Source organism: Lithobates pipiens, unplaced genomic scaffold (assembly GCF_037356315.1).
Source record: "Lithobates pipiens isolate NorthernLeopardFrog02 unplaced genomic scaffold, aLitPip1_a1.2 Scaffold_25, whole genome shotgun sequence".
In the NCBI taxonomy this organism is placed as follows: Eukaryota; Metazoa; Chordata; class Amphibia; order Anura; family Ranidae; genus Lithobates; species Lithobates pipiens.
The window spans coordinates 3,157,755-3,175,218 of NW_027507787.1; the positions used below are offsets into that span (position 1 = coordinate 3,157,755).

At 43.0% G+C, this 17,464-nt stretch overlaps 1 protein-coding gene across 4 annotated transcripts in view; it reads right to left on the reverse strand.

Moving 5' to 3' along the window:
* Positions 1-1,404: 1,404 nt before the first annotated feature.
* Positions 1,405-17,464, reverse strand: part of DLG5 (discs large MAGUK scaffold protein 5) — a 208,791-nt gene continuing 192,731 nt past the window's right edge. For all 4 annotated transcript variants that reach the window (XM_077453970.1, XM_077453969.1, XM_077453967.1 and 1 more), the window contains 2 exons: positions 8,669-8,778; positions 1,405-4,370 (listed from right to left, as the gene is read on the reverse strand). In XM_077453970.1, coding sequence (XP_077310096.1) covers positions 4,267-4,370; positions 8,669-8,778 — 214 coding nt within the window. In that variant the 3' untranslated portion in view covers positions 1,405-4,266. The remainder of the gene's footprint in view (positions 4,371-8,668; positions 8,779-17,464) is intronic.

A 17,464-nucleotide genomic window follows, 5' to 3' on the forward strand; every position in this document is an offset into this window, starting at 1 on the left:
TATAACCTTACAAGTAATCGTGAGTTTTGCCCAACAGGTTGAATGCCCAAAGTTGGATGTGCTCACTCATTGGAATGCACGGATTGTGCTTATGTCAGCAAGACTGATAGAGAGTCTATTGGTGTGAAGTGATTTATCCACAGCTATGTATGACCTATGCTTATGGTAGCTTCTGTATCAGGAACTGATCATCTTTTAACTACAAGATTATGTGCACATACTTTGAACAATATACTGACTCTGGCTGCTATTAACCGGATTACGTGCTTTTGCATTATCTGCACTGTTTTCTGAATGCGCTTAGTAGAGGCACAGCTGGGACATTCCTTGCAAGCCTGATTGCTCAGAGCTGATGATCTGCGATAATTAGAAGTCGTTATATTATGAGCCAAGATATGTCTAACTACCCATAGATGCTTCCCTATTTGTAATGTCGATTGTGGAGAGATCAATACCTACAAGTCAACTGTGAGTTGAATGGCCGATAAATGGCTGACACCACAAATTTTCCCTAGATTCTCTGACTCTTTAAATTCATAAATCCTGTTGCAAGGCCTTTAGCGATGGTAGAGTGCGTGCATGTGGGCGTGGTTGAGAACCGGGTGTTTTTTAATGAAAGCATTGTCAATTTTTAACAGTACTATTGTGTTAATCACCTATAGCAGTGATGGCGAACCTTGGCACTCCAGATGTTTTGGAACTACATTTCCCATGATGCTCATGCACTCTGCAGTATAGTTGAGCATCATGGGAAATGTAGTTCCAAAACATCTGGGGTGCCAAGGTTCGCCATCACTGACCTATAGTGTGTGCCTTATTCTTCAAATTTATGCTATAATAATGTTTTTCTAACATTATTGCAGCATAAATTTATGCTGGCTGCCCCCTTCTCTGTTTTTTGAACAACTAGTGGGTCCTTTCCCCAATTTTTGTGACTATTCATGCCCATTTAACACTAACCTTGTCAGTGCAATAGGGCCACACACATCATTTATGACTGATCTTGTCAGCATACCCCTGCCTAGATAAGGACAGTGATGTTGAAACTACCAGAGGGGAGTATCTTTAATGGCTTTAGATGTCTGAGAAAAGACCATACAGTCCCATTTGATTCAAGAAGCTAGCAGTAATAATGAGGAACATAATATATACAAAAGCAGTGACCTCATAGCCTTTGAGGTCATTCTAACATAGCCATCGGGTGTGGGTAGAAAAAAATATATATTTTTAACAATTGTTATTTATGAAAAAAAAGTCAGTTTTCAATGTCGCAAGGACTGTAGATAGCAAATGGAGGGCAACATGTACACCCCCCTCAGCCACTGAAACATAACCACTGTATTTTTTTTTTCTTTGTTACATCCTAATAATGGGGTTTCAGGAAACAGCACACAAAACATCAAGTTATGGAAATTAATATTTTATTAATTCTTTTTAAGGCTTTTTATTTTAGTAAAAACTGAATTCTGCTACTTTCCACCACTCAGAAGTATGTACCGTATGAAGCTAACTAGACCCATGAGGAGCACTAGCATATACATTACAGCCATGTCTTTGCTATATTTCTGCAAGTTTTTTGTTTTTCTGTTAAAGCAAGTCACAAATCTTAACATAATCTACAGAGACCAATACACAGAAGGATCACCCTAGTTGTCTCTTATAGGAAGTAGTGCAAAATAATTACTTGCAAGTAAAAGGCTTGAAACATTAAACGTTCAGAATGTCATTTTGGAGGACTTTGTTAGGTAGGAATTCCTGGCCAGCATCAATGAATTTTGTCCCAATAATGTGCAGGAAACTGGTCAATCAATTGTCATATACCCATACCGTGATCATTAATGAATTTGCATCAAGAGCTCATTCTATTACTTGTCCATATCCAGCCATAATCTAACAATCAATAGGTTTATGACTAAACAAGGCCAAAAACAATAGTTTGCTAGATCCTGTCTCTATCTTGTACCCAGATAATTAAACATAGGCAGATGTGTATCTTGCACATTTACATCTGCCAGAACTACTATACCAGACAATTGTTGCGCAATTAGGGTTGAATTGTGAGCCCCAGTGTAATCACATTGTTTTTAATGAGTGTACAAAAAATCTCCCAACAGCAGCACTGAAAGATGCGTCACAGTAAGCCTCATTGTTTACTATGCAGCAGCTTTCAGTGGTAATCTTGGAAGACTTTTTTTTACGTACTTGCAGCAAAAACAATGCGATTACATAGAGAGGACATCTATAAGTACACATATTCCATCTAGATGGTCTGTGCATAGCTGTCAGGTTAGAAAGATGTGACAACGTCTCTTTAATAGTTATATGTTTTCGCTTAGTGGTTTGGTAGCTTTGTATTCTGCTACATAAATGGAGAATCTCTGCACTGAATAGAACAAGGCAGTATATGCTAGTAATAGTATAAAACTGTGCTAATCTCACAGTATGCTTGTGAAAATAGCCGAATGGGCCACATATACTATGGGAATGTTATACATATTTTAACCCGAATGGGATTTTCACTTATTTATAGGAAAAAAAATATTTATGGGGATTGAATGTGTGAAGCTGCTGACATCCTAAATATAGAATATATTTTTTATTTTGCAATATAGACAGTGGCCTATAAAACCACTCCACTAGATTTTTTTTTTTTTTCATTGTAATAGTTCTTAATGTAAAAATATTGTAAAGAAGGTGCATATTGTTCTGTGATCATTGCTCGATGACGCAGTGAACTTGAAATAGAATATTTGTCAGCAAGTGACAAGATGAACATTAAAATCATCACCATGGCTTGTACTACTTAAAGCAGACAGTCTGAATGCTCATCTCCCTTCCCCTTTTGTCGACAACATAACTATTTTCTAAAATAGGTACCTGTTCTTATCGTCTTATGTAATTTCTTCACATATAAATTAGAAATCAAGGAAAAAAGAATACATAATACCAATTCTGAGATACCATAGATTTTTGTGTGTAAACAGAAGTATGGAAATTTATGCAAATTCCCTTTATGTTTGTAAATTCTACTTAGTATGAGCAATTTTCTGCCCTGGAGCTGATTCTTTCAATAATGTTAATAACTGCATGGTACTGTGTTATTTCTCATATAAATACAATGATTATTTTATAAAACATACAACGTTTACCAGGTCCCTTTAACGTAAAACATGAACACCCATTGAGGCTCCTAATTTACTCTGCTACCGAACCTCGGGGTCAAAAAATGGATTCTGAAGCCAAAGTTTAATATCTTAGTTGGTTTCCTTTTCTTGGTTCCCTGCCATAACTGGAGCAATCTATCATTGTGAATAGTAGTTAGAAAACCTTTCAGAAGATCAGCAATTGTAAGGCATGTTTAATGGCTTTAAAAGGCAATTATCTTTTGTTCGTAGGAGAACCAATGGTTTTAATCTAAAATAGTTAAACATGAATCTCTGTATACGTGTGTATGAATGTGATTAATATTGACACATAGGCATGGTAAGTGCACTGCACCAACTTTTCTACAAATGTTTTTCAGCTTACATTCTCCCACCTTTTTATATGAATTAAAAATTCTGACAGCTAGCATGTTTCCAGAAAAGTGCAGACACAGGTAGTGTCATAGAAACAAGTCTAACCATCTGCCAAGAAGCCATTCATTCAAGTATCAGCATAAGCAATTCATTGCTCTTCATCTCCAGAAGTGAAGTGTTTAATATGTCATAGCAGAGGGTTTACTACAGGACCCAAACATATGCAATGATATACGAATTCTTCCTGATGTACCCCTGGCCAAGTACCAATTATTAGTGTGTTAAGAGTATAAAAAAATAAAACTGCTCCCAATTTAATCCGAATCCAGTAGCACTACAGATAAAAAGTTTTCCTGCAGACACAGCAACGCACTCCTCATCATCGCTGCCTTGATGGTGCCATAGGCTTATTTGTCCAAGTGTTTAGTTCTGGCTTCTCCACTAAAGCATTATAGTTCCTCTACAGACAGCATGTGGGGTGCTTTGCCATTGTACATTAGCTTGGTTGATCCCTTCTCTATGGATCTTCTGGTGTAGTGAAAACAAGTTCATTTTGACTTCCAAATTCAGAGGACTCCGGTTTCCAGCTTGCCGACTTCTAGAGTCATTCTGTTGGTGATTCAGTGGCTTTCCCATTTTTTGCTAACGTGGATTTTAACTCCATTGCATTTTCAGTGAAAAGTAAAATGAAGCGGAGTATGTGCTAGATGTTTTATTCATTGTCCATACGAGGCATAAAACTGACAACTCACAATGCATTGGCTGGGATCCACAGGGCTTTGTTTTGTTCTTGTTCTACAATACCCAGGATCTGAGTGCAAATGTTGACCAGCGCACCTCCTTGAATTACAGCTGAGACAAAAAAAAAAAAAAGAAAAGAAAAAAATGAGAGAAATGACAAAAAAAGAATACTACCTGTAGAGCAAAAAAAAAAATCACCAAAAATAAAATTATGGAAAGAAATTTAATAGAAATTCTTACCGCACTTTGGCATACCACATTTGTAAAAATTGCAGAAAATCCATCTTAATCAAATAATTTTATCCCTTATCCACCCTGGCCAAACGGGATTTATGCCTGGGAAAAATACAGACAATATCCGCCACCTCCAGAACCTCCAAGCTTGCCATGAGACAGTAGGTACCGGAGCAGTGATAGCGCTAGATGTCGCTAAGGCATTTGACTCTCTAAAGTGGGGTTACTTGTGGGAGTCCCTGAGAGGTTTCGGGTTCGGTCCCAATTATATAAAATGGGTGAAGCTCTTATACTTTTCACCGGAGGCTCAAGTGGCAGTGAACGGGTGGATATTGGACCCCTTCCCTCTAGGTCGAGGGACCCGGCAGAGGTACCCGCTGTCCCCTCTATTATACGCCCTCTCGCCGCAGAACCTTTGGCCATTTCACCAAGAATGAATTTGAATATCCATGGTCTTCGGTTGGGCCCTCATGTGGAAACGGTGAGATTTTACGCAGATGACATGCTCTTCTACCTGGACAACACTGGACCGTCTTTACAGACTGCCCTCCGGACCATTGAGGAATTCGGAAAACATTCAGGACTACGCATAAATTGGTCTAATCGCAAATTCTACCCCTAGACCTATCTCCACCAACTAGCTGCTCTGCTTCCCTCCCACTGAACAGAGTGTCCTCTATTCAATAATTTCAGGTACGGATTTACTAGAGAGCCCCAAGAATATATTAATAACAACATTCCTGAAAACTCATACGCAGTCCTGGGCACGACTCCCCTTGGGGGTGACCTGGAGGATCAACCTAACCAAAATGATTCTGTTGCCGAAGTTTCTCTATGTGTTTTGGCACTCTCCAGTTCTAATCCCCCTAAAATTCTTCAAAACACTCAACAGTATTCTTAATACTTTAATTTGGGGACCCAGCAGACATAAGTTAGCATGGTACACTCACAAAAATCCTTCCTCATTATGAGGAGCAGGCCTCCCAGACTTCCACTCATACTATATAGCGGCCCAACTCTCCCATTTCTATCACCTTCACAAAATAGATGGACCTAGGTATCAAACCCTAACATGCCAGAGAGCCAAGCCGCAGCACACACTCCCCCATACAAGTAATATTCAGAGGCAAGGAAGGTAGAGGGAGTGCCCACAGTCAAAACCTCCTACTATCCCAACACAAACGTATATGGGAGATTGCGCTCAAAATAACCGACGCAGACTTCATCCACTCACACACACCCCTGTGGCATAATCCCCAGCTAAGGGGAACTGACTTTAATCCCAGACGTTGACATCTGGGCCTCTAAGGGAATAATATATCTACATCAAGTAATCACCCCTCTTGGAGTACGAAATTTCCAATCACTGAAGGATGAGTTTGAGCTGCCCCCCCCATATGCTATTCCGATACCTACAGTTAAGACACACCCTCCAAACACAATTCGCAGACGGCTTCCCAAGCGTGCAAACTCTATCCCTGGCAGATGTGATTATAGACGCAGACCCCTCTAAACTGATATCCACTATATACAATATCTTGAGAACTCATTCAGTATCACAAATTATTGATACGGCTAGAACCAGATGGGAGGGGGATATAGGCCCCATAGAAGAATCAGACTGGGACGAGATATTGGAAAATACCAAGAAGGCTTCCCCCAGGCCATCCGAGCGCTTGACCCAATTATACATAATACACAATCCTACCTCACACCGGCGAGAATTGAAAAATACCAACCTAACTACAGTCCACTGTGTCCAAGATGTGCTTGCCACCCATGTACATTCTTCCGCCTAATATGGTCCTGCCCAGAGATCCAAATCTACTGGGCACAAATTATAAAATTTCTGCATGACCACATGGACCCAAAGTCCTGTTTATTGGGCCTACTTCCAGATGCTTCTATTGATATGTTTCTAGCCACCTTCCTGCATGAAACCCTTTTTAGCGCACGGAAGTTAGTGGCCCGACACTGGATGCGATCTACCCCTCCTACACTTCAGGCCTGAGTCGTTTAAATCAATTTGAATCTGCCATATAAGAAAGTCATTTAACGGCATCGGGGGTGTCCCACCAAATATAACAAGGTCTGGGATAGGTGGCTTGCCACCTCAGACACATGCACTGAGTAGGCCTGTACTCCTGAACAAATATTGGGGGATGAGAACTACCCCGAGTCACTCGCAAAAACCACACTACACTGTACAATGACAAATGTTTATGTAAGTTTCCAGCGCACGGTGTTGCAATACAACCTAATAAATATGATCGGTCAAGGACATAAAGACATATTACAATGTGTACTGGACACCTAGGTTAACTCACTTGTTTGTGTTCAATTGGTATCCTTCTATTGCACTGCATGACATGTACTGTGCCTATATGTTTTTTTTTTTCAATTACAAATATGTTTTGTTTAAAAAAAATAATAATTTAAAAACATATCAGTTGACAGTAAATAGCTATTTAGAATGCAGATCTTGCAAGGTGTTCCTTGTGCAGACTGAACGGTAAATATATCAGTCGAAGACAGCCATTTAGCTTACATACATATTTTTGAGGCAATTGTGTTGGTAATTCAACTATTTTTTGACAAAAGTGTTTATTAGCTGAGAAATCTAAAATGAAAATGTACACAAATTTAAAATTAAACATGTCACTACACAAGACAGGTTAAAATAAGCATATAAGCCAAGTGCCAGTCGCTATACCTTGCTAGAAAAGCCATTACTGCAAGGCACCTTGGGAGCCCCTGCAGAAGTCAACTTTTAAAGTGATATTTAAGGCAAGTTTAAAAACCCTCCCAAAAAATCCAAACATATTATACTTGCCTGCTCTGTACAGTGGATTTCCACAGAGCAGCCGAGATCCTCCTCTGCTGGGGTCCCTCGCTGGGTGCTCCACAGCAAGCAGCTTTGTAATGGGGCACCCAAGCAGGTTCAGTCCTGAGCCGCTGCTCTCTGCGTGTCTATTCACACACAGAGCCATGGCTAGTCCCCACCCACTCTTATCATTGGCTCACTGTCGGTGATGGACAGCAGTGGAAGCCTATGGCCCTCGCCGCTTTTTCAGCCAATGAGGAGGGAAAGCCCCCCTGAGAGCCGAGGCTCTCGTACACATCGCTGGATCGTGATGCTGGCTTAAGTATTAAGGGGGGATGGAAGGCTGCTGCACAGAATGCATGAAGGTAAAAAACCTTGAACCTTTAGAATTACAAACTTACCCTAAAGTCAGTGCAAAGCAACACCCCAACACATCCCACAATGCAATGCAGAACCTCAACGACCTATTGGGATATGCTGGGGGAAATCCTCTACACTGACTATGCAAATGCAGAAAGTGCAGACAACCTTGGGGGCCAAGGCTCCTCCTGGGGCACTCTGCAGTAATTAATTTTCTAGCAAGCTATACCACTTGATACCTGGGAGAGCCTAGCTTAACATATAGTAAAGGCTTGTTTATTTACAAGTTTGCTTTAAGTTAAAATAAGTCTGAAATCTAGAAATATAAACCTATAACAACCCTGCCTGCCAATACTAAATAGGCTATCAGGTCAGCTACTTTGTTTAATAATGTATTACCTGTATGACAAACTTTGTTGTAAAGTTTACCATACTGCTGGGTGGACTTACCCACTAGTTTTAGGTCAATTACACATTTTTTGAGTTGCAGTATAGTTCCACCCTGAATGGGCTGCCTACATATTACAACTGGCTTTTTGTTTTCATCGCACAGATTGTTCTGTGACAGCAGTGTGGTGAAAAGTTCCCTGTACTAGCTGTCACTTTTTGAAATCAGTGCGCCCATGCTGAGCGTCACCCACACGGCCACGTAATTTATTTAAACAGCTTGTAGTTCCCAATAAACTACCACGGCAATGTCGTTTATTGATTCCTCCTGTCAGTGTATCTGCTTGCTCATACAGGCTCTATGGGCACACAGACACACTGACAGATCTACAGGGGACCTGCATAGCACCAATTATCTGCTGATTGCTTGTGCAATGTTTTACAGTCTCCAAAAAAAAAAAAAAAAAAAAAAGAAAAAGATGCATTTATCATTTTTTTTTTTTCAAAAGTGAACTTATCCTTTAAACAGATTAATGCCGAAAAGTAGAAGCTGTACATCTTTAGATTACCATTACCATCATTTAATCGGGCCACATTTACTCACCTGTGAAATACTTGCTGTATTCCTGCTCAACCTTCTGTGCAGATTCAAACTGCTCTTTGGAATTTTTCTGTGTAACTTTGTCCCTTAGGAAGATTGGGTCCTTTTGTTCCCTATAAACAAAGCAAAGAAAGTAATCAAAACAGCAGTGTTTCTCCTCATGACACATCACAGGAAGCACCCTCATGGCTAACAGAGGACACAATTAGAACTAGACTTGTAAAATTTAACATTAATAAAGTCACCGGGACTGAAGGGTCCTTAGGGAACTCAGTCAAGTAATTGCCAGACCGAGGGATGTGACCGGATGTAATCGGGGCAGAATGCAACTCTTCTGAGCTCCGGCTTTCCTCTTAAACATTACCCATTTGGAGACTTTCAAACTGACCCTATCCCAGATTATTACATCGATGCAGGTAGCCAAGACCACAGAGAACCAGAAAATACCATCCTCAACCACTAAAAAGCACAAGGAGAGCCACCTGCCACCATGGTATCAAAGGCAGCTCCGTTCTCAGCATGGTGGGGATGCTGGCTCCGCCCCCACCATCTTGGTTCCTGTGTCGTCCTCACAGCGCACCAGGCAATATGGAGCAGGTGTCAGGCAAAGCACATGGAGCACCAGAGCTATTCCCTGAATGGGACGTGGATACTGTGGCAATAACTAAGCCGATCCTGGAAGCAATTGCGGCGTCCAAAGCTGAACTCATGGGCCATATTGGTTACCTGGCGTCGGTGTAATCTCATCAGGCATGACCTGGACAAGATCAGAGGCAGGCTCTCCATGGCTGAGGACTGCATCCCTGAGGTGAAGGATGCCTCACAATCCCAGGGCTCCCAGTTGTCTGAGCTTAGGGATATGGTAAGATGGCCTCAACACCGAGCGGATGACGCTGAAGATAGACAGACAAGAAATAATGTGAGGGTTATGTTGTTCGGCGAGGAGTCTTGAATGGAGATGTTTTTCATCTGCATACTGGACAATTTTTGTTAGTTTTTTTGGTTTACTAGAATCTAGTATAACAGCGCGGGGGGGGGGGGGGTATGGGGGGTACCATCCAACTCATTATTTCTTCTACTCCAATTATTGCTCTAACTCATACTTCATATCAGATCTGTTGTCAGACTGGTTGAGTAATAATGGGTACATATGTAGTCTTTTTTTTGAACATCATATTTAAAAGGACGGTTGTTTTCCAGTATCTTAAAAAGATAAAACAACATATCGCCCTCCTGCAAGAAACCGACCTGGAGGGGAGTCAAATTTTGTCCCTATGCAAACCCTGGATGCAAAGGGCATTTCACTCTACGTACTCCACCATATGCAAGAGGGGTCTCCATCTTGATTAGTAAAGCTGTCCCTTGCACCAGGTGTTCTGACCCCGGGGGGGGGGGTCGATATGTGGTTGTGGTACTGGAAGTCTTTCACTGTACAATGTTGATTGTGAAGAAATACTTACTCTCTCCTATCCAAGTAAAGTGTTTAAGTGATTTAATGGTGAAATTGGCTAGTCTGCCTATGCTACTGGGTATGTCAATGCCATTCTAGACTCTACACTAGACTCCTCTAACCCCAACAGGCCAGCTTCCGCTGACCTTTGCTCTTGGATGTCTATGTCTGGTCTCTCTGAGCTATGGCGCTGGAAGCACCCTAATGTTAAGTCTTATTCTCATTTATCTGCAACCCATAGATCCTCTGCTAGAATTGATTTGGTGTTTGGCAATCCTCCTCTGTTAATGTATGTTCACGATTCTGAAAATTTGGCTGGGGGGGATGTCTGACCATCTATCGGTCACCCCGACTCTCTCGGTAGGGGAAGGAGGAGTGGCTGGCGGTTGTCACCAGACTGGTTGCAGTATGACCAGGTGACCTCCCAGATACAGCACTCTATTATGGCTTACTGGTCTACCAACGTTGACACGGCTGAGCCAGCACTGGGGTGGGATGCATTTAAAACTATGGCAATGGGAGAATGTATATCTGCAATTAAAGTGGCTAAGAAAGATCAGGATGCAGAGTGCGAGATTCTTTTAGCCAAAGAAAGGAGTGCGCCAGTGTGTATGCCGACTCTCCATCAGAGACCACCTATGCATCTCTACTGGAGATGCTGCGATTTTTGTCTTGGAATTTCTCCGATCTGGCCCGCACTGAAACTGGGAAGAGGGCCGAGTTCTTATATAAGGGGACAAAAACTGCAAACTGTTGGTCCTCTTGGTGGCAGATCAAACAATGCCTGTCAGTATCCCTGTTATTACAAACACTGGGGGGACTCTAGTCACGGACCCTGCCGGTATTCTGGAGGAATTTGTGCTTTACTACACTGCTCTCTATTCCTCTATACCATCATATTACATCAATGAGCTAGACAAGTTGTTGAATGAACTTTCCCTCCCTAACTTATCAGACTCGAACCCTTCTAGATGTTGAAATTTCAGCTCTAGAAATAGAAGCTGCAATATTATCTTTTCTGCCCAATAAATTCCCAGGCGGATTGCCGGTAGAATTCTATAAACAATACATGGAACAACTTGCCCCAAGACTCAGTATGCTTTTTGGTCATTGCCTAAAAAAAATTGGATTTTTATACTCCCCGTAAAATCCATTTCTCCAAGTTCATCGACGGACACAGCGCCTCCTCAATCTTGACCATTGGGTTATATAGTCTCTAAAGGAGTAGGACTAGGCAGAACAAAAAATACCTGGCTACGCCCATGGGCTTTCCTCAGTCAGTATATAACCCCCTCCCTGTTCTAGGTATTCAGTTTAGTAGCAAGCAATAATAGAAGTATCAAAAACTCCATAGAGGGGTGGGCGCTGTGTCCCTCGATCTCAGAAATGGATTTTACAGGGAGTACAGAAATCCCATTTTCTCTTTCGTCCATCGTCAGACAAAGTGCCTCCTTAATCCTGACCATTGGGATGTCCAAAATCAGTGCCAAAGAAAAATGAGGGGTGGGCAAAATAACCCAAGGCTAACCACAAGAGCCCTAACTAGGACACAGGAGCCTTAACCGGGTGACACGAGCCCCATCTGAAACAAAAAATGTTTAAAGAAAAAACACCCCTTATGAGGGAACCCCCCTCTTAATCAGCAGCCTGCAAAACCTTGAGGCCAAAAGAAGCATTCGCAGTTGCCAAAATATCTACTTTATAGAATTTAGTGAAGGTATGCACTGATGACCAAGTGGCTGCCTTGCAAATCTGTGATATTTAAAATCAAGATAGTGCTGTGCTGTAATAAAACAATAAAGAAGTGAAAAAGTGCAAGATAAAGTGACCAAGTGCACAGTGCTAGATACACATAGAGGCAATTGTGGCAAATAAACAATATCCTTTAGTTGTTGATGCAAATGAAAAGGTATATTGAAGAAAAAAAATCACGTGCTTATCCTAGTACTCCTCAGATGGAAGCAATAATTATTTCAAGCATAAAATAAGTCTGTATAAATATTAAGTAAATGTGAAGTTATCCTTTTTCATAAATGTAAACAAATGAACTAATTTATACGTGATAGTCTAATATATAAAGTGCAGCATGGCTGATGACTGTAGTATATCTTCAGTGTCAAAAAATATAAGGTGCTGGTGACCAATCTTGAATGGAATGAAAGTGACTGGTGACTTCCTGTCTTCTGTGCAACGTAGTGTATAGATGTCCCTTTACCTGACTGCTGCAAGGTAACAGCATCTAGGTGTATCTTTAGGGGAAACCAATATGTCCCCTGTGGATTCAAATGTCAGCCTCCCAGTCTGGCGTCTCCGGCTCTGCTGGTGTATATCTGTATCTGTACTCAGAGTCTCCTTTTTGTGCCAAGTATGTCTGGATCAAGTAAGCCTCGTAGGTCGGTGTGGGGAGATGTGAAGAACAGCATGCTCGATAGTGTAGTCATTTTTTTAAATGTATTGGTAACAGCAAGTAAAAAAAACAAGGTACTCACCAGGGGTTGACAAATTTGTTTGGAATCTAGGAGCCAGCTAAAAAAGTTAGGAGCCAGGTCCGTGACGGCGATCTGGACCTGTCCCTGGCCTGACATGGAGACGAGCGAGGGGAAGATAGCCCCCAGCCCCCACCTGTCTCCAAGTCATTGCCCATAGCTCTTAGAGGGACATTTTCTTTTTTTCAAATGACAAATTTTTTTTAAATTGCATTTTAGTGTAAATATGAGATGGGAGGTCTCTCTGACCCCAGATCTCATATACAAGAGGACCTGTCATGCTTTTTTCTATTACAAGGGATTTTTACATTCCTTTTAATAGGAATAAAAGTGACACAAATTTATTTTAATTTTTTTAAAAGAACAGTGAAAAAAAAAAAAAAGTTAAAATAATAAAAAAAATATATATTTTAAACGCGCCCTGCGTGCAGAAGCGAACACATATATGAAAGCGGTGTTCAAACCACACATGTGAGGTATCACTGCGATCGGTAGAGTGAGAGCAATAATTCTAGCCACAGACCTCCTCTGTAACTTAAAAAGTGCAACCTGTAGAATTTTATAAACGTCGCCTATGGAGATTTTAAAGGGTAAAAGTTTGTCGCCATTCCATGAGCGGGCGCAATTTTGAAGCATGACATGTTGGGTATCGATTTACTCGACTAAACATTATCTTTCACAATATAAAAAAAAATAGGATTTTTATATACAGCTTACCTGTAAAATCCTTTTCTTGAGAGTACATCACGGGACACAGGAGCTTCATTACATAGTGGGTTATATAGGCACCTCTGGTGATTGGACACTGGTTGACCCTAATTAAGGAGAATTCCTCCCCTATACAACCCCTCCCATTTGGGAGGCAACTCAGTTTTGTAGCAAAGCAATAAGGAACCACGTAAAACCCAAGAGGGGCGGGAGCCCTGTGTCCCGTGATGTACTCTCAAGAAAAGGATTTTACAGGTAAGCTGTATATAAAAATCCTATTTTCTTGATCATACATCACAGGACACAGGAGCTTCATTACATAGTGGGATGTCCCATAGCAATGCTCAGATTGAGGGGAGGGAGACACAGATCATAAATATAGACCGCCAGGGACTGGAGGACCTAAACTGCACCTGCAGTACACTGCGCCCGAAGGCGATATCCTCTTGCCCTCTGACATCCACCTGATAGAATCTGGTGAATGTGTGGACTGATGACCAAGTCGCAGCCTTACAGATCTGAGCCAGGGAGGCCTGGTGATGCACTGCCCAAGAAGCACTAACAGCCCTAGTAGAGTGCGCTTTCACCCGAAAAGGAGGAATCTTCCCCTTTAAACCATAGGCCTGAGAAATAACTTGTCTGATCCACCTTGAGAGAGTGGATTTTGACGCCGCCTGGCCCTTTCTAGGGCCTTCCGGCAGAATAAATAAACAATCAGTTTTCCTTATCTGAGAAGTTGCTTGAAGATAAACACTGATTGCTCTAACCACATCCAAAGTGTGTAAAGATTCTTCCTCTGTGGACTGAGGGTCCGGAAAAAGGATTACATCCTGATTCAAATGGAAACCCGAAACCACTTTAGGTAGAAAGGACCTGTTGGGATGCATGACCACCCGATCCTTATGGATAATTAAATACGGCTCCTTACTGGAAAGAGCTGCCAACTCTGATACTCTTCTAGCCATAGATATGGCTACTAAGAAGACCAGCTTTTTAGTCAGGAGAACTAAAGAAGCCAGATGCAAAGGTTCAACTGGTTGCCCCTGTAAGGCCGAGAGAACCAAATTCAGATCCCATGGGCATACCGGAGGTTTAACTGACGGATTTGTCCGCATAGCCCCCTGGATAAAGCCCGTACTAGGGATTGTGATGCACGCGGCTTTTGAAAAAATACTGACAGGGCCGAAATCTGCACTTTGATAGTGCTTATGGCCAAAATTCATTTCTAGGCCTGACTGGAGAAAGGCCAAGATTCTGTTAATGATATATTTTCTAGGATGCCATTTCCTGAGTTCACACCAGGAGACATATGTCCTCCAGATCTTGTAATAAATAAGGCTGGAGGCCGGCTTTCTGGCATTGACCAGAGTATAAAGGACTGGCCCCGAAAGGCCACGGTCTCTCAGAATGTGGGTCTCAGCAGCCAAACCGTCAAATTCAGACTGTGTAAAGCAGGATGGTAGATTGGACCCTGTGAGAGCAGATCTGGCTGGAGAGGGAGGGTCCATGACCTGCCTACTGCCAACTTCATGATTTCTGCATACCATGGTCGCCTGGGTCAAGCCGAGGCCACCAAAAGGACCGACTTTGTCTCCCTCTTGACTCTTCCCAGGAACCGCGACAGAAGCGGGATCGGGGGGAAGGCATAGATTAGATTATACTGATCCCAGGGAACTGTCAGAGCATCTGACCCCTGAGCAAGTGCATCTCTTGTCCTAGATACAAACTTGTCCAGCTTCCTGTTGAACCTGGATGCAAACAGATCTACGTCTGGAGTACCCCACTTGTGACATATGTTCTGAAACACGTCGGGGTGCAGAGCCCATTCTCCTGGGCACAACTGCCGGCGGCTGAGGAAATCCGCCTGCCAATTCTCCACTCCAGGGATGAAGACTGCAGAAAGACACGGAACATGCTTTTCTGCCCAGACAAGTATGTGATTCACTTCTTTTTGGGCCACCAGACTTCTGGTACCGCCCTGGTGATTGATATAGGCCACTGCGGTGGCATTGTCGGACTGAACCCGAACCGGGAAACCTCGCAGTCTGTAAGACCACTCTATGAGTGCCGTGTAAACTGCCCGGATCTCCAAGATGTTTATGGGCAGTAGATTCTCGGTCGCAGACCATTTCCCCTGCGAGCATGTTTCCTCCAATACAGCTCCCCAGCCTGTCAGGCTGGCATCTGTTGTGATAATCTTCCATGAGAGAGGAAGAAAAGTTTTGCGCTTCAGCAAATTCTTGGTTTGTAACCACCAGACAAGACTCTTGCGTGTCCCTGGGGATAGATGCATAGGAAGATCCAGAGATTGGGGCTTTCTGTTCCAAGCCGCAAGGATGCATCCTTGCAGAGGCCTTGAGTGGAACTGGGCGAATGGGACGGCCTCGAAGGAGGCGACCATCTTCCCTAACAGTCTCATGCACAACCGAATGGGGGAAGATCTTCTGCCCAGAATCAGGCGTACCAGATCCCCAATGGCCAAGGCTTTTAGCCTTGGGAGAAACACCCTGCCCTGAGCGGTGTCGATGATCATACCTAGGTATTCCAACCTGGTAGTCGGTTGTAGGGACGACTTTTCTAGGTTTATGATCCAACCTAGGCGTTCTAGATGTTCTAGCGTTTTGGTGACGCTGCGACTTAGGAACGCTGCATTTTTCTCCATGAGAAGCAAGTCGTCTAGATAAGCCATGACGGCTATACCCTGAGCTCTTAAGTTTGCTAAGAGAGGGTCCAGAATCTTTGTGAAGACTCGAGGGGCTGTAGCAAGCCCGAACGGTAAGGCCATGAATTGAAAATGGCGCCGCTCTACCGCGAACCTTAGAATTTTTTGGTGTGCGGGAAAAATTGGCACATGGAGATATGCATCCTTGATATCTATTGATGCCATGAATTCTCCCCCTTGCAGGGAGGAGACCACAGTGCGGATTGACTGTATTTGGAAGGACCGGATGTGTAAAAACCGGTTCAGATCTTTCAGATCCAGGATAGGTCTGACACTTCCATTTGGTTTTGGAACGGTGAAGAGATTTGAGTAAAACCCCGAACCCTGATCTTTCGGGTTCACCTCTACTATCACACCCTGGGATAGTAACTGATCTAAGGCCAGAAATAGCGGTTTTGCTCTACTGGACCCCTGGGGATCCTTAACCTTAGGAAACGAGAAGGTGGAATCTCCTGAAACTCTAGCTTATAGCCCAGAGATACTGAAGAGATCACCCACTTGTCCTGGATCTCTTTCCGCCAGACTCCTGCAAACTGCGGGAGCCTTCCCCCCACTCTGCCGAGCGGGGCGCCCCTTCACAAGGAAGTTCTTGGGCTTTTGCTTGGCAGGCTTTCGACCCCAAGTCTTTTCCTGCCCCTGGGCTCTGCCTTGAGCCTTTCTAGTAGAGGAGGGCTGAGAAGGCCATTGCCACTGCTTAGAGCTAGATGCTTCGGGAGAGAGAGCACGCCTGAATGACTGACGTTGGCTCTTTTTGATTGGAAGGAGAGTAGATTTTACCCCCTGATATTTTGGACGAATTTTTCTCCAAACAAAACGTTCCCCTTTAAACGGGAACCCAATCAAATGCTTCTTGCATGCCCGCTCAGCTGCCCAATTCTTTAGCCATAGGGCCCTTCGCATGTGTACCAACAAGAGGGACAAACGTGATGCTTGTTGGACAGAATCCAAAATCGCATCAATCATAAAGCACAGAATATGAGGCAGTTCTGCATAATTTTCTACTTCCTCACTGGGAAGGATCCCAAGCATCTGCTTAACCTGTTCCTTGAGGAACCGACACAACCCCACGGCTGCGACTGTAGGTTGCACCACAGCACCAGTCATGGAAAAAGGAGGCTTTTAATAAGGTTTCCAGCTTTTTATCAGTTGGATCCTTTAAATACCTGCGCAATATCCAAAGGACAAGTCAGGTTTCATTCACGCAAGAAACAACCGCATCAACAGATGGGACCCCCCACTTCTTGGTGAAACTTTCCTCCAGAGGATAATGCAAAGAAAACCTTTTTAGGAGGAGCAAACAGTTTATTGGGATGTCCCCAATCCTTATACAACAATTCATCCATTAAGGGATGGATTGGAAAGGAATAGGCAGTCTGTGGGGCTTTCCTGACTCCCAGGGAAGAAACAGAATGTAGCGACTTCAGCAGCAGGCA